The sequence below is a fragment of the Chlorocebus sabaeus genome, chromosome 19, assembly GCF_047675955.1.
Source record: "Chlorocebus sabaeus isolate Y175 chromosome 19, mChlSab1.0.hap1, whole genome shotgun sequence".
NCBI lineage: Eukaryota > Metazoa > Chordata > Mammalia > Primates > Cercopithecidae > Chlorocebus > Chlorocebus sabaeus.
Window position 1 is genome coordinate 31,290,429 of NC_132922.1, and position 21,385 is coordinate 31,311,813.

At 54.3% G+C, this 21,385-nt stretch overlaps 1 protein-coding gene across 2 annotated transcripts in view; it reads left to right on the top strand.

Annotated features, from left to right (window-relative positions):
- Positions 1 to 21,385, top strand: part of TXNRD2 (thioredoxin reductase 2) — a 65,047-nt gene that overhangs the window by 23,988 nt on the left and 19,674 nt on the right. For both annotated transcript variants that reach the window (XM_007975005.3, XM_007975006.3), the window contains exons 6-11: positions 1,661 to 1,739; positions 2,227 to 2,289; positions 6,053 to 6,123; positions 16,713 to 16,732; positions 17,652 to 17,743; positions 20,523 to 20,697. In XM_007975005.3, coding sequence (XP_007973196.1) covers positions 1,661 to 1,739; positions 2,227 to 2,289; positions 6,053 to 6,123; positions 16,713 to 16,732; positions 17,652 to 17,743; positions 20,523 to 20,697 — 500 coding nt within the window. The remainder of the gene's footprint in view (positions 1 to 1,660; positions 1,740 to 2,226; positions 2,290 to 6,052; positions 6,124 to 16,712; positions 16,733 to 17,651; positions 17,744 to 20,522; positions 20,698 to 21,385) is intronic.

The following is a 21,385-nucleotide window of genomic DNA, read 5'->3' on the forward strand; positions in this document are numbered from 1 at the left end:
CTCTCCTCATGCACCATTTGCTTGGCCCCAGGCGGGGTCTTCCTGGGGCTTCACAGCAGGCAGCAGTTTTGTGCCCGCTAAATCCGGGAAAGAGAAGCCAGGAAGCCAACTGCTTGCCCTCCACCTGGGCTTCACGAGCTCTCCCGCTATCCAAGGAGCTAAGCTGCATTGTACTGTGGAGTTTCTGCTTTGCTCTGTGGGGCTCTGTATCCCCCGGTGCAATTTCCTGGGGGCAGCAGGCTCTGCCCTCCTTCCTCCCTGCCCTGGGCAGCTCCTGGGCGGGCACCAAACAGGCCCACCCCACTGCCTGCTCCAGAGCCACCAGCAGAAGGAGGCTGGGCTGTTTCTACTTTTTCACTCTTCTGAAAAGTGCTGCCATGAGCATTGCGTGGCTGTGTCCCACGGCTGCTTCCTGGCTGTTGAGGTGATTGAAGGGCTCTTGCTATGGGAACTTCATGCACCTCAGACAGCCCATGGAGGCGCAGGCTTGCTGGTGGGGAGAAGGCAGGCTCAAGCAGGAGGCGGAGCCTTCCCAGAACCCTTTCTGCTGCACGGTCCTTTTGTCCTTAGAAAGTGTCGGTCGGGTGCGGTGGCTCATGCCTGTAATCCTAGCATTTTGGGAGGCTGAGGTGGGAGGATCACTTGAGCCCAGGAGTTGCAGACCAGCCTGAGCAACATAGTTTTGTTGCTACATGTCCCTACAAAAAATAAAATGAACTAGCCAGGTGTGGTTGGCCATGCCTATAGTTCCAGTTACTTGAGACGAGGCTGCTGTGAGCTATGATCGTGCCACTACACTCCAGCCTGGGTGACAGAGTGAGTCTGTCTCTTAAAAAAAAAAAAAAAAAAAAAGGGGGGGTGGGGCTCGGTGGCTCACGCCTGTAATCCTAAGCACTTTGGGAGACTTAGGTGGGTGGATCACTTGAGGTCAGGAGTTCAAGACCAGCCTGGCCAACATGGCGAAACCCCATCTCTGCTAAAAATACAAAAATAAGCCTGGCGTGGTGGCGCAAGTCTGTAATCCCAGCTTCTCGGGAGGCTGAGGCAAGAGCTGAGGCAAGAGAATGACTTGAACCCAGGAGGTGGAGGTTGCAGTGAGCCAAGATCATGCCACTGCACTCCAGCCTAGGCGACGGAGTGAGACTTTGTCTCAGAAAAAAAAAAAAAGAAGAAGAAAGCATGGGTTGTTTTGTTTCTGTGCACCATGCTCCCTGCCACCGTTTTGCCAGGCTTGTCATGCCCATTCTCTTGGTGTTACCACATCCCTGAAGGCAGAAGGTGACACCATCTGGTGGGCACCACAGCTCCCTGCTGGAACATGTCTGGGTGATGAGGACTGTCCCCAAGAGAGGTCCACCCACCTCTTGCTGCACACCAGGGCTGTACATGGCCTCTCAGGACTGTGCTGAGCTGGCTTCTGTCCCTGCTTTGACACATGTGGTTAACATGTCTCTGGGATCCCTGGGGGACAGGCGAGGTGCCCACACAACCCCTCCATATTTCTCAGTGTGGTTGCTGCTTACTTCTTGGTCCACTTGAGCCACAGCACCAGGCCTTGCTGGGGGCTGGAACTCCTTTTTACCAGTGCTCCCTATTTGATACAATTGGTGAGGTTTAATTTGCAGAGGAAATGTTTGAAAATCTTATCTTTATCTTTCAGAAAAGTCAAGTACTTTAACATCAAAGCCAGCTTTGTTGACGAGCACACGGTTTGCGGCGTTGCCAAAGGTGGGAAAGAGGTGAGCATCTGACTCACTTGTGTGGCTCCTTATGGACTCTTCTGCAGACCTTGGGCACCAACTGCAGCTGTGTTTGGCCTGGGTGCTGTTCTCAGTAACACGTGCTGCTGGAATCGGCAAGGTGGCTTCTTTTGAGCCTGGGCACTTGTCTTTTACATGATCAAATAGTTTACTGCCCTGCTGCTCAGAGTGATATGGCAACAGGGTTGGTGGCCACACCCTCTTTGCAGGATTTTTTGGGGATTTGAGGGTGCCTTGAAGTGCTTGGTGTTAGAACATCTCCCTGTCCTCTCTGCCTGTCCCCCTCCCACCTGGCTGACCGTTGATGGGATTCCAGCTCCACAGGGCCTCTGAACTGCTGGCCGAGGGTCCACACTGCAGGGCAGGAGCCGTGGGAACTGCTGGCCAAGGTCTGTAGTGCTCAGGCCCTCCAGTAGGTGACCACCATGCACCTGTCTGACCCATGGCTTTCTCTTTTTCTTCTCAGATTCTGCTATCAGCTGACCACATCATCATTGCTACTGGAGGGCGGCCGAGGTACCCCACGCACGTGAGTGTCCCTAGAGCACAGCATCCCTGCTGCACTGGCCCGTCCCCGGTCTCTTTGAGGGATGTGCTTTTACACGCGTGCTTCCACAGCAGCGGCTTGCACACCCTTTCCCCCTATACTCACTGTCATCACTTTCTGCTTTCCAATGCTCTTGAATCCACACAGCTGAAATGTGGGGTCCCCAGTGGCCTCCATGCTGCCAGATCCTCAGGACAGCTCTCGTTCTGCTCTCCCTCTGCCCCGCTGGATCTGTCCCCTTCCACCCCAGCGTCCTGCTTCCTAAGTCTCCATTGCTGATTCCCCTTTTTCCCTTCAGCCTCAGAATGTTGGCACATTCAGGATACAAGCCTCATTCTTCATCTTCCTCCTTCTCCTCCCCCAGTTTAAAAAGAGTTTGAAATAAAATTCACACGCTATAAAATTTAGCCTTTTATAGGGTACAATTCAGTGGTTTTTAGTACATTCACAGAGCTGTGCGGCCATCAATCACCACCATCCATTACCAGAACTCCTTCCATCATCCCTGAACTGAAACTCTATTCCCATTAAACCTAACTCCCCAGCGCCTCCTCCCCCAGCCCTTAGCAACCACCACCTACTTTCTGTCTCTATGAATTTGACAACACTAGGCACCTCGTGTAAGTGGAATCATACACGTTAGTCCTTCTCATGTAACTGGAATCGTACGTGTGTGTCTCTTAGTGACTGGCTTACTGCACTGAGCATAACGACCTCTAGGTTCACCTACACTGTAGTGTGTGTCAGTATCATTCCTTTTTATGGCTGGATACTATTCCATTGTATAGATAGACCACATTTTGTTATTCCACTTGCTTGTTGATGAACACGTGTTATTTCCACTTTTTAGCTATTATGAATAGTGCTGCTGTGAACATCTGCAAAGAAGTTTTTTGGTGGACTTCAGTTTTCACTTCTCTTGGGTTACACTTAGGAGCAGAACTGTCGGGCCATGTGGTAGCTTTATGTTGAACCTTTCAAGGAACCTCAGACTGTTTTCCACAATGACTGCATTTTACATTCCTTCCAGCAGTGTGTAAGGGTCATGGTTTCTTGTTTCTTTACGTATCTTGTAATTTTTTTAATTGAAAGCCAAACATTTCAAATAATTTAATGTAACTTTGGAAACCAGATTCTCCCTCTGCCCCAGGATTCTGTTGTTACAGCTGCTTATTTAGTGACTTTTCGGAACTGACTTTGTCGACTCTTATTCTTTGTTGTATGAGGCCACTGAAGTCTCTACTTGGTTAGCTTAGTGGTCAGCTAAGAACTGCATGGAGATTTCCCTAAACTAAGCACTCTCCCGGTCTTTGCTGAGGGCTCCATGAGCGTTTGGAGGGGATGCCTTCCGCACTCAGCAGACAGCAGGCAGCTCTGCCCTAGCCCTCAATTCCTGCCTGTGCAGAGATCAAGGTCATCTGGAGGTGAGGGCTCAGGGCCTCCTTGGTCCTTCCTGATGTGTGCACAGTGCCATGTGTGTGCCTGGCCTAGGTTCCCAGGAATATGCTGGAACCTTTCAAAGCTCCAGTGGACATCTCATTCCTTGGCTTTTCCTTTGAAGCTTTTTTGGGCAGTCTGTTGTTGGCTCTAACTGTTACCTATCCCCTCAGGCAGCTGTGAGATGAAAACCTCAGACAAATGCCCCCCAGAGAAAGGCTTTTAACCCTGGCTGAGCTCCAGTGAAGTCGGATAAAGATGACCCTTTTAAGGGGTCTTCTCGGGAACCCCTGTCAGGGTCAGATGCTGACTCTGACTCTTCTTTGGGAGGGACTTTGAAAGACCCCAGCTGGGTTCTGCTTTCTCTGACACGTTACTGTTCAGGCTGCCACTGAGGTGGGAGGGGGACCAGAGTGAGTTAAAACACCCTGGAGCTCCCATTCTCACTCAGCTTCAGCTGTTTTTCCTGACTTTAAATGTTCCCTGTGTTGCTGCAAGCCTGTGGTTAATTTCCATAATTCTGAATCTCACAGTTCTTGCCAGTTTTATCGCTGTCTTTAACAGAGAGGTGAATAACTCCTGGCCCAGTCTTGTGTGTTGTGGGGGCAGAGTTGAGGAAGGGGCCCCAGGGTGAGGGGTTAGGGGGCAGCTGTGGCAGGGAAAGCAAACGGGCTGGGGGTGGGCAGAGAGGTTTGGCTGAGACCAGCCCTCATGGGTCTCCCAGGGAACCGTGTGCCGCCTGCTCTAAGCCTCTAAGTAGGCTGCAGCCAAGCTTTTGAAGACCACAGGTCTCTCAGCCTGGAGGCCACACCACCTCTGACTTAGACCCAGGGGCAGTCCAGTGGAGGTGGAGCAAGGGGAGGTTCTGCCGCTTCTTGGACATGACCCCAGCCTCCACTTTGTCCTGTGCTTACTGTGGGAACAGGGAAAGGAGGGGCCTCAAGGAGCACAAGCACTCCCAGTCCTTAGAGGCCACGGGACTTCTCTGGCCGCCAAGCAGCCACAGCAGCCTCTAGTGGGGGCAGGTTGCTTATGCACAGAGGTGGGGCTCAGGGCTGCGTGGCTCTGTAGGATGACACTGTGAGATTGTTCAAGGCAACTGCCTCAGACAGGGTCCAGGTGATCCCCTCTCCTGGCAGCTGGGCTCATGGTGGTTGTGCTTAAAGAAGGCCACAGCCAGCTTCCAGCAGCCCAGTGGTCATTGGGCTTCTCTGAGGCCCCAGGCAGAGCTGCATGTGCATCCGCACCAGGGAGCCCTGCACAGGAGCCCTGGCCTGGCCCGGCCCTGCTCTGCACCTCACAGGCAGCTGCTGATGGCTCTTTGGGCTCATAGGGGATCCAGCAGGCGCTCCTGGTCCTCAGGAGGCAGGCAGCTCAGAGCCTGTCCGCCCTCCCCGCCACGCCCTCCCAGGGTGTCTGCCAAGGCTTGCTTGCGTTTTAGTCCCTTTGATTGCTAGACCTTTCGGTTTTCCTTGAGCAAACCTGAGAAATTCCTGACTTTATTTTTTTTGCCAATTGGAAGCGTAAACTGTTTGAGATCCGTTTCCTCCACCAGCACATCTTGTTTTCATGGCCGCTAAGAGGATGTTCACCCTGGGCCTCCCACCTGCTTGATTGCCCCTCTTCAGTTGACCTGTATGATTTCCGGGCTCAGAGCCCACCCAGGCCAGCCCTTGAGAGTGTGAAGTCTGTCCTGGCTGAGCCAGGTGCCCTCAGAGCTGCCCCTCAGGCCCTGCCCACCTCAGCCTGTGGCACTTACCCCCTGTGCCTCCTCTCCTCTGGCTGGCCCTGCAGGCCACCCCTGCCGCGCAGACACACCTGAGCTCTGCTGGCCCTGGTTTGCTGACCTGTTCTCTCCCCACTTCCCGTCTCTGAGTTTGGACCCCCCAGAACCCAGGTGTTGCTCTGTGGGGCTGCATGCCCCTGTCTGTTTGGTGTGTCTGTCCAGAACCCAGGCAGACTTGAGGGGGCCCAGCTGTCTGCCTGTATGGCCCCTGCAGTTGCTGTACCCACCTCAGGCCCTGTATCCTGCTCTGAACCAGGGTCAAGGGGAGGGTCCTGGGGAACAGAGGGGAAAGGTACCCTGCGAGGGCAGCGGGCCCTGGAGCACAGCAGCTTAGATGCAGACAGGCCACCTGCAGCCCCAAAGAGGCCAAGCCTGCAGACAAGGACTGGCAGCAGGGAAGCCCTGTGCGTGTGTGCCCTGGGACAGCTCTGGTTGATTCTGCAAAGCTGGCATGCTGTTTAAGGAAGCCCCAGGACAGGCCAAATGGAGCTCTTGTCCCAGGAGTCATTTCTGTCTTGACAGATCGAAGGTGCCTTGGAATATGGAATCACAAGTGATGACATCTTTTGGCTGAAGGAATCCCCTGGAAAAACGTAAGGCCTGCCGCATGCATGGTGGGATCCTCTTTTTGTTCACCAGAGTGCGCACTGGGCCCTGAGAACCCATGCTGGTCCTTGGCTCCTGGAACTTTCTTTCCGGTTTACCCAAAAGAAGGAAAAAAGGCCTGTTGTTTGTGGCCAGGCACGGTGGCTCATGCTTGTTAGCCTAGCACTTTGGGAGACTGAGGCAGGAGGATTGCTCGAGGCCGGGAGTTCGAGATCAGCATCAACCTGTGCAATGTAGTGAGACCTTGACTCTACAAAAATCTGTTTGTTTTTTTTTTTTGTTTTTTTTTTTAGACGGAGTCTCGCTCTGTCGCCCAGACTGGAGTGCAGTGGTATAATCTCGGCTCACTGCAACCCTCGCATCCCGGGCTCAAGTGATTCTCCTGCCTCAGCGTCCAGAGTAGCTGAAATTACAGGGCCCACCACCACATCCAGCTAATTTTTGTATTTTTAGTAGAGATGGGGTTTCACCATGTTGGCCAGGCAGGTATCAAACTCCTGACCTCAGGTGATCCGCCCACCTCAGCCTCCCAAAGTGCTGGGATTACAGGCATGAGCCACCACGCCCAACCTACAAAAATCTGGAAATTTTAACCAAGCATAGTACTATGCACCTGTAGTCCCAGCTACTTGGGAGGCTAGGTGGGAGGATTGCTTGAACCCAGGAGGTTCAGGCTGTAGTGAGCTGTGATTGCACCGCGCTCAGCCTGGGAGAGTGAGACCTTGTCTCAAAACGAAACAATATGCCTGTGACTTGTGCCCCTCTGCAGGGCTGTTGATGTACTCTGTCCTGTGGCTGCCTTGGAGGTAATAACAGGAATGCCGTATAAAAGGGTGTCAGCTGTTTGTTACCTAGGTCGTGGTTGTCAAATGGGGTTCCCAGGAGCCCTGGGGTTCCAGTGGGTTCCATCAAGGACATCAGGGAGAACATTAAGGAGGGGAGAGCCAGCAATCCCTGTCCCAGCCCTCAACTAACACCTGCACTGTCTTCCAGTTTGTACATTGGGTTTCCCTGAAATCTAACAAAGACTCCGAAGGCCTCAGAAACAACATCTTGGTTGTGGAAGGGAGGCTAGCAGTGTGAGAGTGGCTCTCACTCCTCATGGGAGCATGTGCAGAGTCACTAAGTGCATTCCGATGCCCACAGAGGGGGCCATCCCGAGGTCCCAGGTCCAGGCAGCTCCTGCCTGTGTGTGGGGTGTGGAGACTTCATGCTGGCAGGGACCAGAGAGGCCACCAGAGGGCGGCAGAGGCTTGGTGAATAGCAGTCTCGAGCCTTCCCCAGGAGAAAATACCAGTGGAAAAGGGTTTCCACCTCTGTGTGTGCCCGAATGTGCATGGTGTGCGTGCAGATGTGTGTGGTGTGTGTGTGTGAGTGGTGTGTCACGTGCTCTGCTTGTCATTGTTTCACACTTAGCAGGGCATCTTTGTGTGGGGTCAGGACTGGATTCCCTTGAATGGATGTAGTGTAATTCCTTTGACCTTTCTCGTGTTAATGAGCATCTCAGTAGTTTCTCTTCTTCATCATTATCAATGCTGCAGTGAAAACCTTCAAGGTGCATCTGTTTACCATCAGAAGTGCTTCTGACCCATTTTCCCAATTATTCATTGTGATAAAACAGACATAGTATAAAATTTACCATTTTAACTTTTTTTTTTTTTTGAAACAGAGTATCACTTTGTCGCCCAGACTGGAGTGCAGTGGCCCAATCTCGGCTCACTGCAACCTCCACCTCCCAGGTTCAAGCGATTCTCCTGTCTCAGCCCTCTGAGTAGCAGGGTCTACAGGCGTCTGCCACCACGCCTGGCTAATTTTTTTGTATTTTTAGTAGAGACAGGGTTTCACCTTGTTGGCCAGGCTGGTCTCAAACTCCTGATCTCAGGTGATTCACCTGCCTTGGCCTTCCAAAGTGCTGGGATTACAGGCGTGAGCCACCACGCCCGCCCCACTGTAACCATGTTTAAGTGTACAGTTCAATGGTATTAAATATGTTAATAATGTCGCAAAACCATCACCGCTATCCATATTTGGAACTCTTTTCATCCATGTTGTATCTGAATTTCCTTCTTTTTAAGGCCGAGTAATATTCCATTGCACAGGCATACCACCTTCTGTCTATCCATTCATCTTCAGTGGACACCCAAGTTGCCTCTGCTTCTTGGCTGTTGTGAATAGTGCTGTGAGTAGTGAACACAGACGTGCAGATCCCTCTTGGAGACCTTTCAGTTCTTTTGGGTGCAAACCCAGAAGTGGGATTGCTGGATCATATGGTCTTGAGCAACCTCCATCCTGTTTCCCACAGTGCCCGCACCATCTTACATTCTCAGCAGCAGTACGGGAGGTCTCCGGGGTCCCCACATCCTCGCCAGTGCATGTTGTTTTCTATTTTTCTTTCTTTAATTTTTATTTTTTCCTTTAAACTCTATTGGACTTGATATTTTCTGTTTTTTTGACAGTGGCCATCCTAGTGGCTGTGAGGTGGTCTTACACACTTTACATCTTTCCTGGAAGTAGAAAAGCTCAGTACAAGGGGAGCTGCCCTTCAATCTTAACACTTTGTGCTGACAGGCTGGTTCCATGTGTATGTTTCCCGCTTCCCGTCCTTGGTAACTCAGGCATCAGCTTTTTGATAAGACACAAAACAGAAAGGAGCCTCTCCTCCCATACCCCTGGCCTGAGCAGCGGTCACTGCTGCCCACGGTGCACCCACACTCTCCTGAGACTGTGCCAAGCTTGTGCTGGTTTCCATCGACTGCCTGCTGCCTTCCATTGGACCCCTGATCGTGTTTTGTCTTTGGACTTGGTGATATTATTTCCTGCAGAAATTTTAAGTTTTTCTATTGTCGCACTGATCACTTTTTCCTGTTATGCCATAATTTCTGGGTTATCTGTCTTTTTTTTTTTTTTTTTTTTAAATCTTTGAGACAGGATCTTGCTCTGTTGCCCAGGCTGGAGTGTAGTGGCGAAATCATGGCTCGCTGCAGCCTTGAACTCCTGGATTCAAGCAATTCTCCTGCCTCAGCCTCCTGAGTAGCTGGGATTGCAGGTGCCCACCACCACGCCCAGCTAATGATTATTTTTTTTAGAGCAAGGACTCGCTATGTGGCCCACGCTAGTCTTGAACTCCTGGGCTCAAGTGATCACCCTGGCCTCTCAAAGTGCTGGGATTACAGGCGTGAGCTACCACACCCAGACGGTTGTTTGATCTCTGACTATCTGCTGGGTTACACATGATCTGACTCTGTTTGCATTTGCTGTGATCAGTGGTCTTTTCACATATTTACGTGAAAAGCCTTGTTTCACAGCCTCATAATCGCCAGCATGGCCCTTGCCCACTTTCCCGTCTGGCTTTTCTCTTCTCTTATCTCTTCTTACCCTCCAGCTGGTTTGCGTATTAGGGATGTGATCCTCTGTCGCTTGTGGTGCAGATTTTCTCAGCTTCTAGTGTCTTTTAACTTGTGTGATGTACAAATGGTTTAACTTTTTTAAAATGTAACTTAAATCTTTTACACTTAATGGCTTTCTGATTTATTGCATGTTCAGAAAGTCCTGCCCCATCCCCAAGATTTTTTTTTTTTTTTTTTCCTAAAACCCTGTATTTTCCTTATGGGCGTCCACAAGTCGGATTTTCTTTTACTTCCTTGGGCTGGCTGTGCTTCTTCTGCAGTGTGGTGGAGACGGGCTGCCCGGGCCCCGGTGCCCATCTCGAGGCTGTTCTCACTCGGCGTCCTGAGTCCTGCCCGCATGGTGGAGACGGGCTGTCCTCACCCTGGTGCCCATCTCAAGGCGCTGTTCTCACTCGGCGTCCTGAGTCCTGCCTGCGTGGTGGAGACGGGCTGCCGGGGCCCCAGTGACCATCTTGAGGCGCTGTTCTCACTCGGCGTCCTGAGTCCTGCCCGTGGCTCTGGTTGTCTTTCCTGTTGGCTTCTCTGGGTGGAGTCTGGATGCCCCTTCAGCTGCTGCAGGATGCTTTGCCTGCTGGACCTGCAGGGAAATGGCCTTGGATGTCTGGCAGCCTCAAGATGTCTGCCAGGCCCCTCGATGTACTGGAGTCTTCAGGGCCGGTCACTGCAGCCCAGCACTTTGGCCACCCTGGTCACGCCTGGCCCCCTCAGAGGCTGCCCCTTGGGGCTGGGAAGGGGGCCTGGTACTCTGGGTGCCCTGGCCATGCAGCCTCCCTAGCAAGGTGGCTGGGGCTTGGGGAGCGCTCCTCTGCAACCCTGTGCTGGGAGCAGCCAGCTCGGCCGGGAAGACGCGGCCCCAGATATTTTGTTCGGGAAAGAAACTGCAGTGTTTATTTTCTTCAGAAAAAAAACATTTAGAAGATTTTTTTTAAAGCTCTTTCGTTTAGAAGGAATCTAGGTATGTTATTGTTTAAGAAAAAAGTGTTTGCAATGTATCAGTCACCCGTTTCATTCTGAGCATGATTTATGTGAGGAAATGGTTTTTTTAAAAATTAAGCTGGAGATATATCCCTGTACGATGCTTCTGTGAAAATGCGGCTTTTGTCCGGCGCTGTTAATGCAAGTTGTAACAGTGTAATATGGGAGTCAGTGTTTACATGTTACATTCCTCTGCCGCAGTCAAAATAAGCCCGGAGGGTCTACAGTAGCATTTCTGTATTTTATCAGCTTGGGCTGGGGCTGAGGGGAGGCCTCCACTCACACTTGGAGGGGCTGTTTCTGCCAGATTTATTTGCCTTATAAATATTCCCCATGTTTATTTTAACTCGCCTTTAAAATGGAGCTGAAATTAATATGGACCCCAGGGCTGCTCCCCTGGCCCCTGAGTGGCTCCCGTAGTTGGGTGGGACATTTCTACCTGGTCCTGTCCAGGAGACCAGGTGGGCAACTCAGGGTGCCCGGCATCCCAGTGCCCCTCCTGCATTGGGCACTGTGTCCCCTGGTTGGCCTCTCCACCAAGGAGGCACCCTGGCCCCTTGGCCCCAGGCCCTCGGTGGGCTCTGCAGCGTGCCCAAGGCCTCCTTCGTCCCTCTCCACTATAGGCACAGGCTGCCGCCAGGAACTCCTTTCAGCGCACGTCCGCATGGGGCCCACTGCTGGGAGCTCCAGATCTGGCGAGTGGTGCCCACAGTGGGGCCTGGGACCCAGCCTGCAAGGTTGTACCATGCCAGTTTTGCCCCAGAGAGGCCACCCAGGCATCACAGTGCACCTTAGGCCCCAAGTTGGGAGCCCCTTTCCTCCTTTGTTTGCACCTAGGTCTTGGGGAGCCCAGGGCTGGACAGATGGCAGAGGTAGGGGGATCGTGCCCAAACTCAGTCAAGGGGAGACAGAATTAAACAGCGCCCTTCACTAAACAGCCATATGCTGGCAAAATGGGGCCATACCTGTTGGGCAGAGTGGGCTGAGCACCTGGTTTGTAATCCAGGAGGGTGAGGAAGACGTGCAGAAAACTGAAAAAGCAATGTGAGCTTGTGGGTGGGTGAGCAGGATCCTTGAGTGCACTGGGGTGTGGCGGGGGACATTCTGGCTGCCCCACTCCCACAGCCATGCCCCAGCGCAAGGGGCTGTCCTCTCAGTCTTGGTGGGGACCCTGGGAAGGACTCCAGGTCGGTTCATGCTCCTTCTGTGCCATGCAGACGCCTGCCTTGTGCCTAGCCTGTTTGGCTTTTCTGCTAGTCTTGTGTGTTTCCTTCTCTGGAACTGCAAGACAGGTTGAAGAAGAGAGGAGGGTTCTGGGGAGGTACAGCGACCCCTGGGCAGGCAGTGGAGCCCCTCTGGGAACAGTGGCCACTGCAGGGAGGAAGGGGTGCGGAGGGGCACGTGACCCCAAATGACAAGGCTCAGAGGGGGCGTGCAACCTTGCAAACCAAACCTTCCATTCCACAGAGCAAGCCCCCGGCAGGTGGAGGAATGTGGAAGGCAAGGACGGTGAGCCCACTCCGGGAGCTCCTTTACAGAAGCAGGCACTGGGGGTTGGGATCCAAGTGCAGCCAAGAGGAGCCCGAAGCCCAGAGGGGCCTGGCAACCGAGCGGGGCCAGGGAGCTGAGCTCCAACTCCAGTCCCGTAGCCGTACAATCTTCCTGCCACTCCCTGACTTGGAGGGCTGCCTCCACCGGGAAGCCTCTGCACCCAGCAGGGACTTGGGCCCCGACAGTGTGCCTTGTCTCTGTCTCTTGCACGCCCATGGCCCTGGGCTTCGTCTTCTCCCTCAGTGCTAGGCTTTGGAGCTCAGGTGCCCTAACCCCAATATAGGGATTGTGGTCACTCTATTCTAGTCCTCCCTCTTGCTGTGTCTGTAGGTCCGCTTTCGGCGAAGCAGGGCTCTGAGCTGGCAACACTGGGATGGGGCAGAGGGCGTGAATGAGACACAGCCTCCTCTCAGGTCCGATAACGGAGGTACTGCTTCCCGGAAACAACCAGGGGCTGCCTGTTCCTGCTTCTGACTCTGTAGCCCCTGCCCAGGTCCCCATGGGGGTTTACGGAGCATGGGGCCAGCCTCTTCTGCAGCTGCCAGGCTGGCTCAGGGGCTTCCCAGCCCACACACTGGCCCCCAGGGGAGGGGCTGCAGCCAGCCAGGCCTGTCCACCCTCTGAGGCTGCTGCACCAGCCTGCTGCTGTCTGTCCTCGCACTCCTGGGGCTCTGAGAGCCAGAGTGTTTTTATAACTTGGGCTGGTTTAAGGCTGCCTGTCAGTGTGTCATGGAAAAAGCTTTCATTTGACCCTTAGGAAGTCCGGAAGCCAGCCAGGTACTGCGATCATTTTTCTCTCTTCCTAAGCTCAAGAGGGAAGAAGATAAATTTTATCTTGGGAAGAACCACAGCCATTTGGGAGAAAATTTAATTTAAGTGGCACATTCTGCTGGTGTGACGGGATGTCCTTGTGTTCAGCAATAGGGAGACCAGCTGTCCTCCTGGGGCTTGTGACCAGACCGCAAAGCCCCTGCCACTCTCGGTGTGCATCTCTGTGGCTAAGACATGACAAGGTAGGGCTTTCGGTGGCATTTGTTACAAGGCCAGCACACAGAGGCTCCGGCCCAGCATCTGCCCCTGAGGGGTTGGGTGGGGCTGGCAGGGTTCCAGGCAAGCCAGGGAAGGAGGACTTCGTAGTACCCCCAGCCCTGTGCTGCCTCCCTGGGGTGTCCGCAGCTTGGCGGCCCATCTGGTATTTCCTGGGCTGGCAGGACCTCCAAGGGGCCAGGTGCCTCCCATGAGACTCTCACTTTGTGTGAGTATTCCCTCTGGAGAGCAGGCCTTCAAGCTCAAGAGGCAGATGGATTGCTCTTTAAGCCTGGGCTTCGTGGGCCTGAATTAATGCTTTTGTTTCTGCTTCCTCCCCCTACTCCAGTTCTGAACAAGAAAGCCTGCCCTGTGATTAGGCTAATCCTGCAGTAGTTATTATGCCTCTTTGGAAAATGTTTGCACACCAAAAAGCACAGAGAGTGGAGCTGCGGGGATCACGTGGAAAATGGATTTTTTGTTTGTTTTGTTTTGTTTGTTTTAGAGACAGGGTCTCACTCTGTTTCCCAGACTGGAGTGCAGCTTACTGCAGCCTCAAACTCCTAGGCTCACACAATCCTCCTTCCTCAGCCTCCCGAGTAGCCAGGACTACAGGTGTATACAACCATGCCCCAGTGATTTTTTTAGTTTGTATAGATGCAGACAAGCTATATTGGCCAGGCTGGTCTTGAACTCCTGGGCTCAAGCAGCCTGTCCACCTTGGCCTCCAGAGTGCTGGGATTGCACACATGACCCACCACACCCAACCTCTGGGTCTTTTAATGTAGTAGTAAGTTGAGTGGTTCCAGCCCTCTACCCGCAGGTCCTGTGAGCTGGTCCCCTGACTTCTGTGGCCAGCACCTCTGACCTCCTGTGGCCAGCCATGGTGTGAGTTGGTCGCTGCACCATATTCCTGTCTGTGCCCACCCCTGCTGGCCCATGAGTGGCCTGAAGAAGGTGTCTGCAGGTCCCTGTCTTTGGATACTCTCTATCCCTGTGATCTGGAGGCTTTGGTGTCTGTCTCATTTTGCTTAGGCATTTTCTTACTTTAGCTGGTCTGAACGGAGTTCTCTGAGTTCTCATATCCTGCATTCTTCAAAGGGTAAACATTCACATTCACATAATTTGATCAATGTGGGGAGGGATACAGTGAAAACCAGTGCTGTCAATAATCCTTGCTCATGACAAGAAGAAGAGGCCCAAAATGACCCTCCACACGAGTGAGACGTGAGCTTCTGTTGAGAGATTTCAGCCGAACACGTAGGGTCGAGGATGCCCACTCGGGAATGTGCCCATTGTGCCCACCTCCTCCTAGCTGTGCCCTGGGTTGCTGATTCAGAGCTGGCAGCTGAGGGATAGGGGCACCTGTGACTTTGAAGGTGGCCCTTGAGGCAGGAGCTTCTCCTGTGCCCTGTGGGTGCCAGGACAGGAGGCCTGGGCATTGGGGGGGCTCCAAGGGAGGGCCTAGAGAGTCACCTGCCCCCACCCCAATCCAGTCCTGGTGGGTCAGCATCGTGTAGGAGGTGGGGATGTACACATCGGTGGCAGAGACGGCAAACATTTGTGGCGAAATCAGGAGGGTGTCTTGCTGTATCCCTAACAACGAGGTAGGAGGCCCGGAGAACAGCTTGGCCCGTGTCCTGCGGCTACAGGGCCCATTGCTGGAAAAGGGTTGGCCTTCAGGGCCAGGAAGGCCCTGATGCACAGGGCCCACCTGCCCACAGAGGCGATGCATTGGCCTCACTTCCCTGGTGCCTGCACAGCCCAGCAGGAAGCGTCTAACCCATGCACAGCCACCTCTGGGAGCAGGGGGCAAGGGGCACCGCACGATGGGCTCTCGCCCAGTTACACCCTTGCATTTAGGGCACGATATGCAAAGCAGCAGAGTTCTGTTTATATTTGCAGTAACTCATAACTTCATATCTTTTTTCTTTCTTTTTTTTGAGACGGAGTCTCGCTCTGTCGCCCGGGCCGAAGTGCAGTGGCACAATCTCGGCTCACTACAAGCTCTACCTCCCGGGTTCACGCCATTCTCCTGCCTCAGCCTCCTGAGTAGCTGGGACTGTAGGCGCCCGCCACCACGCTCAGCTAATTTTTTGTATTTTTAGTTGAGACAGGGTTTCACTGTGTTAGCCAGGATGGTCTCGATCTCCTGACCTTGTGATCCGCCCGCCTCGGCCTCCCAAAGTGCTGGGATTACAGGCGTGAGCCACCGCACCTGGCCATAACTTCATATCTTAAACAAACGTTTGTACCTTTCACTGCGTATAGCAAGTCCAAAAAGAGTCTGGTTTTGTCATTTTGGAAGTGCACCTCCGTGTCGAGATGTGTATGTGGTGCCTACGTGTGTGTGCACGTGTGGAAGTGCATGCATACCATGGTGCCTGTTTCCCAAGTGTAGCTGGCCCTGAGCGGGGCTGGGAATGCATCTCTGCAGTCCTGCTTGGCTGGGGGTCCCAGGGTCCCCCTTCACTGTCCTCACATGCCGAGTGTGGCGTGTAACCACCTTGTGCTCAGCCGGCCATCAGAGCTCTGTCTGCCCACCCTAATCCTGACAGTGACGCGGTTCTGTCCCCAGCCACTGTCAGGAAGCTGCATGCCAGATGCTTCCCGCAGGGCACCTGCAGAACGATTCCAAGGGATACACCGCGTTTGGAAATGGGATTATATCATTAGTACCTGCTGGGATTAGCACTGACATTGGGCTTATCCATCCTTACATCACCTCCTCTTGTTCAAAGACTGAAGGGTAATGTGGGAGCCCACCCGCGTGCAGCTGCCCCGCTGGGAGTTCTTGTTCCATGTTAGGTTCTGTGCCCGTGTGCATGTGTGTGCATGCATGTGTCTACATGAGTGTGTGCATATGTGTATGTGAATGAATGTGTGTACCCATGTGAGCGTGTGTGTGTGTACATTTGTGTGTGCCCATGTAAGAGGATGTGCATGCATGTGTGTGGCATGTGTGCACATACAAGTGTGTGTACATGTGTATGCAAAACACATGTGGAGTGTGGAGTTGAACAATAGGGTGTTTTCACTACAAGAGCAAATATTTCCAATGACTGCTGGTCGCAGCGTCCTGTGCTGCCTCCCCTGTCCCTGGGGTCCTTCAGTCCCCTCTCTGGGGAGCTGGCCCTCCTGGCCCCGCGCCTAGCTGTGATAGGGCTGGGTGTGCCTCTGGCCTGGCCTTCCGTGGTCTTGAGAGTGTTCTGCTCAGATGATGTCTTCCCTCGCGGTCTGGTGGCCCCCCCGTCCTGCCCAGCATCTCCGGGCTTCCACCCTAGCCCAGGAGGCCCCAGGGGAAAGAAGGAAAGCTGTGCGCTGCTCCAGTGGAAGTTTCTCCATGCCTCCAGGTGCCTTCCAGGGGACAGGTACCACTTGCCACTGACACACACGCCCTTCACCACCAGGTGATTTGCTGATTCACAACATGCTTGACAGTGTAGACTTGGAAAGTGGGCTTTGCACTCTGGGCAAGCTGTTTGAACAGTAGCCTTGGAACTCACGAGCTGACCGAGGGCCTGGACGAAGGCTGCAGGGTTCTTCTCTGACTGCACTTGGTCAATAAGGGCCTCAGCTTTACACGTGCTCTCTCTCTGTGTCTGTTTCTGTAACAGGTTGGTGGTCGGGGCCAGCTGTATCCTTTGCTAGCATGCAGGTGGCCATCCTGGGAACTGGACACTCCTTCCCCTAAGTCCCTCCTTGCCGCCCGCCCTTCTGGCAGGCTCTTTGCTGCCTCAGATCAGGCACTTACTGGGCCTCTCGGCATGGAGGACCTGTGCCTGGGGACAGTTTGAGGCTGACCTCTGGCCAGGGATTCCTGGAGGCTTTTCCTGAGCTGGGCACTGAGACAGCTGGGACAGCTGGACATGGCTATGAGGCAGGTGGGCTGTTCTCCCTCGAGAGCAGCCCAGCTGGTACCCGTTCCTTCAGAAGGAACAGTTAGACAGGGAGGGTCAGGAGAGGAGCTGCAGGAGGGCCTGGGGTCAAGGGGACATCTGAGGGAAATGAAAGCCCCTGGCCGGGCACGGTGGCTCACACCTATAGTCCCAGCTACTTGGGAAGCTGAGGCGGGGAACCGCTTGAACCTGGGAGGTGGAGGTTGCAGTGAGCCGAGATCATGCCACTGCACTCCAGCCTAGGCAACAGAAAAAAAAAAAAAAAAAAAAGCCCCAGGCTGCTGGCTAAGAGCACAGGTGGAAGAAAGCAGCCACCTGGCATCTCCCATGGCTGAGGTCCTCCCTGAACTGGCCACTTCTCTCCATCCCAACTGGGATCCACCAGGATGCAGGCCTTGCCCCGGAGCTGGGACCAACAGGCCATGGGAGCAGAGGCCAGAGGCCAGAGGCCAGCCTAGTCCATGGGTGCTGCTTGGGGGCTCCTTGCTAACCCTAGCCTGTGCACTTGAGATGTGGAGGTGGGGGTCTTGAGTTGGGAGCCTCCTTCGGGGCCAGCCGTAGATGGGTGGGGCGTGGGCTGCGGCACAGGACCCTGGGGTGTTGTCCCATTGCTTCCAAAGTTAGGATATCCAGTGCTCCTTAGCCAGTACCTGACAGACGTGGCCCTGGAGTGTGCTGGCTTCCTCACCGGGATCGGGCTGGACACTACCGTCATGATACGCAGCATCCCCCTCCGCGGCTTCGACCAGGTAGTGACGGAGGCCCCAGCTCCCACCCCTGTGGCTCTGTGGCCCTTCCTCCCACAGCCCCTCCCAGGCAGGTGCAGTGCAGTCATGGGCCATGAGTGATGCCTGAATCTTTAGAGATAACCCTTGAATGGGATGAGGAGGTTGTCCAGGAAATATGCAAACACGCAGCCAGAGCAAGGAAGGAGGGTGGCAGTGGGGCACACAGCTGCACAGAGGCCTCCAGCCGACCGCAGGCACAGTGAAGGGAGGCTCTGCCCAGCCTTGTGCCGGCAGATAGGGTCACCCTCCGGGTCGTCCCATTAGTAAGAGGCTGGTGTGGGCTGCAGAAGTGTTAGCCCCACCTCAGAGACCCCTGACTCCCTGCTCTCCCCTTGCCTGTCCCCTCTGAGGGAGTGAGGGTGAAATAGCTGTAATGTGTGAGCTGGGCTGAGGGACACAGGGCAGCGCTGGCCCCAAGACAGCCTGAGGGGTCTTGGCGTCTGGAGAGGTGCGCTGTGTACAGCGGCCTTCATCTGTGTCTGGGGTGTACACACTCATGTGGTCAGCAGGATGAGCTCCTAGAGTGGAGCAATAGAGATTTTCTTTTTTTAGCTAAAAACTCTTCAAGGGAAAGTCTCCTGTTAAAATAGAAGTCTGGAGTTGTCATTGTGGAGACATCCAACACTACATGACTGCCACGAAGGAGACCCCATGCAGGGTGAGCGGTGCAGATCTGTGGGCCCTGCTGTGGGTCCTCGGCCAACCCTCAGCTTACAGAGCCTGAGGAGGGCACCTGAGGTGGGAGGAGCCAGGCCTGTCATCTCCAGACTCTCAGTGCCACCCCCAGGCCGACTCAGAGACATGTCCCTCCACTTGTGTGGCCACGTGTTGCTCCATCCTAAAGCTGTGGCACACTTCCGTCATGTCCCTCAGTGCAAACCCACGGAGCCCTGTGGTTGGGACACAGTGTCTAGGAAGGCCTCGGAGCCTTGAGATGCAGGGAGGGTGAGCTGGCAGTGGACAGAGGAGGAAAGGGGCCTGCAGAATGGGGGCCGTGCCCAGGCGAGGAGGATGCACAGTCTAGGCAGCCAGGCTGAGGGGCAATGGACCCTGTGTCCTGGACAGGCCCCATGGTTCCCCTCAGAGCCTGGCCTGGCCGTGCCCGCCAGGCCCCTGGAGGGTGCAGGAGCAATGAACAGCCTGTGTGGCAGCCCCTCTGCAGCACAGCCCGCCCTGCCCAGTGGGCCGGACTCCTACACACACCATCTAGAGCCAGCTGGCGCATCCGCACAGGTGTCAGAGGATGTTAGCAGTGACTGTTTATCTCCTCTTGAAACCAGAAGCCATGGCCAGCTTCACTGCTGGTCCATGCAAGAGCCCATTGTCCTGAGAACAGGGCCCCCATCTGTAGCTGGACTAGGGGCGCACAGGCCTCCTGAGCCGGGAGGGAGAAGTAGGACTCTCTCTGTCCCCGATCTGGACCTGAGCCTGCTGTGCCTACATTTCTAGGTGGGAACAGAGTCTCCTGCCTACCCTCCTGGCTCCTGGATGGCAGAGGGGCAGGTTGGCCACGTGGAGGCAGGGACTGGGAGCAGGGGCCATCTGGTTGGACCAGGGCACATCTTCTGGGAGAAGGGATGCTTCTCTGCCATTGATTTTAGTGAAGACTAAGTTTTTTGTTTTTGTTTTTTTACGAAATGTATAGATGGGCCGGGCGTGGTGGCTCATGCCTATAATCCCAGCACTTTGGGAGGCCGAGGCGGGCAGATCACAAGGTCAAGAGATCGAGACCATCCTGTCTAACATGGTGAAACCCCATCTCTACTAAAAAAAAAAAAAAACAAAAAACTTAGCCAGGCGTGGTGGGGGGCACCTGTAGTCCCAGCTATGCGGGAGGCTGAGGCAGGAGAATGGCATGAACCCAGGAGGCGGAGCTTGCAGTGAACCGAGATTGCACCACTGCACTCCAGCTTGGGCAACAGAGTGAGACTCTGTCTCAAAAAAAAAAGAAAAAGAAATGTGTAGGTGTACCAGGATTTGTTTGTTCATTTTTCCTTTTTTTTCTTTTTTCTTTTTTTTTTTTTTGAGACAGAGTCTCACTCTGTCACCCAGGCTGGAGTGCAGTGGTGCAGTCTCAGCTCACTGCAAGCTCCGCCTCCTGGGTTCATGCCATTCTCCTAACTCAGCCTCCCAGTTAGCTGGGACTACAGGTGCCCGCCACCACACCCCGCTAATTTTTTGTGTTTTTTAGTGGAGACAGGGTTTCACTGTGTTGGCCAGGATGGTCTCATCTCCTGACCTTGTGATCCACCTGCCTCAGCCTCCCAAAGTGCTGGGATTATAGGCGTGAGCCACCGTGCCCGGCCTTGTTTATTTCTTCTTTTAGAGATAGAGTCTCACTCTGTCTCCCAGGCTGGGGTGCACTGGCGTGATCACAGTTCACTGCAGCCTCAGACTCCTGAGCTTGAGGGATTCTCCCACCTCAGCCTCCCAAAGGGTTGGGATTACAGGTGTGGCTGTATCTGTATTAACTATGAAGACTTAGTTAATTAGCATCTGGAGAGGAGCCCACAGACTGAGTGAGTCCTGACCATAGGGCCCAGGGTTGAGGACTTGGAGCCTGGACAGGGGCCAGACACTCCACAGAGAGCAAGAGGACGTAGAGCAGGGTCTGGGTGTCCACCCCGTCTTCCACACAGATCCCTCTCAGCCCCTCACTGAGGCCTTTGAGAGCAGGGCAGGCCAGGGCCTCTCCCCACGGCCACCTGGTCTTCATGGCCTGTCTTCTTGTGTTTTGCAGCAAATGTCCTCCATGGTCATAGAGCACATGGCATCTCATGGCACCCGGTTCCTGAGGGGCTGTGCCCCCTCCCGAGTCAGGAGGCTCCCTGATGGCCACCTGCAGGTCACCTGGGAGGACCACACCACTGGCAAGGAGGACACAGGCACCTTCGACACTGTCCTGTGGGCCATAGGTAAGGGTGCGTCGAGCCACACACTCTGTCTCCGGTCTCCCCAAGGCGCATGGAGAATCTTTGCCCCACTTCCTGTCACCTCCCAGGGCTCCGCCAGCCTGCTGGCTGCCAGGCAGGTTGGCCGCTCCCCAGTACACCTCGAGAGCAACAGTGAAGGCCTGTGGGGCGGCACCCACACTAAGCTGTGCCCATCTTGCCGTCCCCAGCACCTCGCATCTCCGCATGTCTCCCCACCACTGTGGGACATGCTAGAAAAACCAGAGAAGAGACCAAGACGTTATCAGCCAGGTGTCCTCATCAAGGAGCAACTAGGGCCGGGCGTGGTGGCTCATGCCTGTAATCCCAGCACTTTGGGAGGCCGAGGCGGGCGGATCACAAGGTCAGGAGATCGAGACCATCCTGGCTAACACAGTGAAACCCTGTCTCTACTTAAAAATACAAAAAATTAGCTGGGCGTGGTGGCAGGTGCCTGTAGTCCCAGCTACTTGGGAGGCTGAGGCAGGAGAATGGCGTGAACCCAGGAGGCGGAGCTTGCAGTGAGCCGAGATTGTGCCACTGCACTCCAGCCTGGGCAACAGAGGGAGACTCTGTCTCAAAAAAAAAAAAAAAAGGAGCGAGTAGGCAGTTGTCCTCACCTTCCCTGGCCCTTGATCGATTGCTTAGTAAGGTTTCAGCACATAAATCCTAC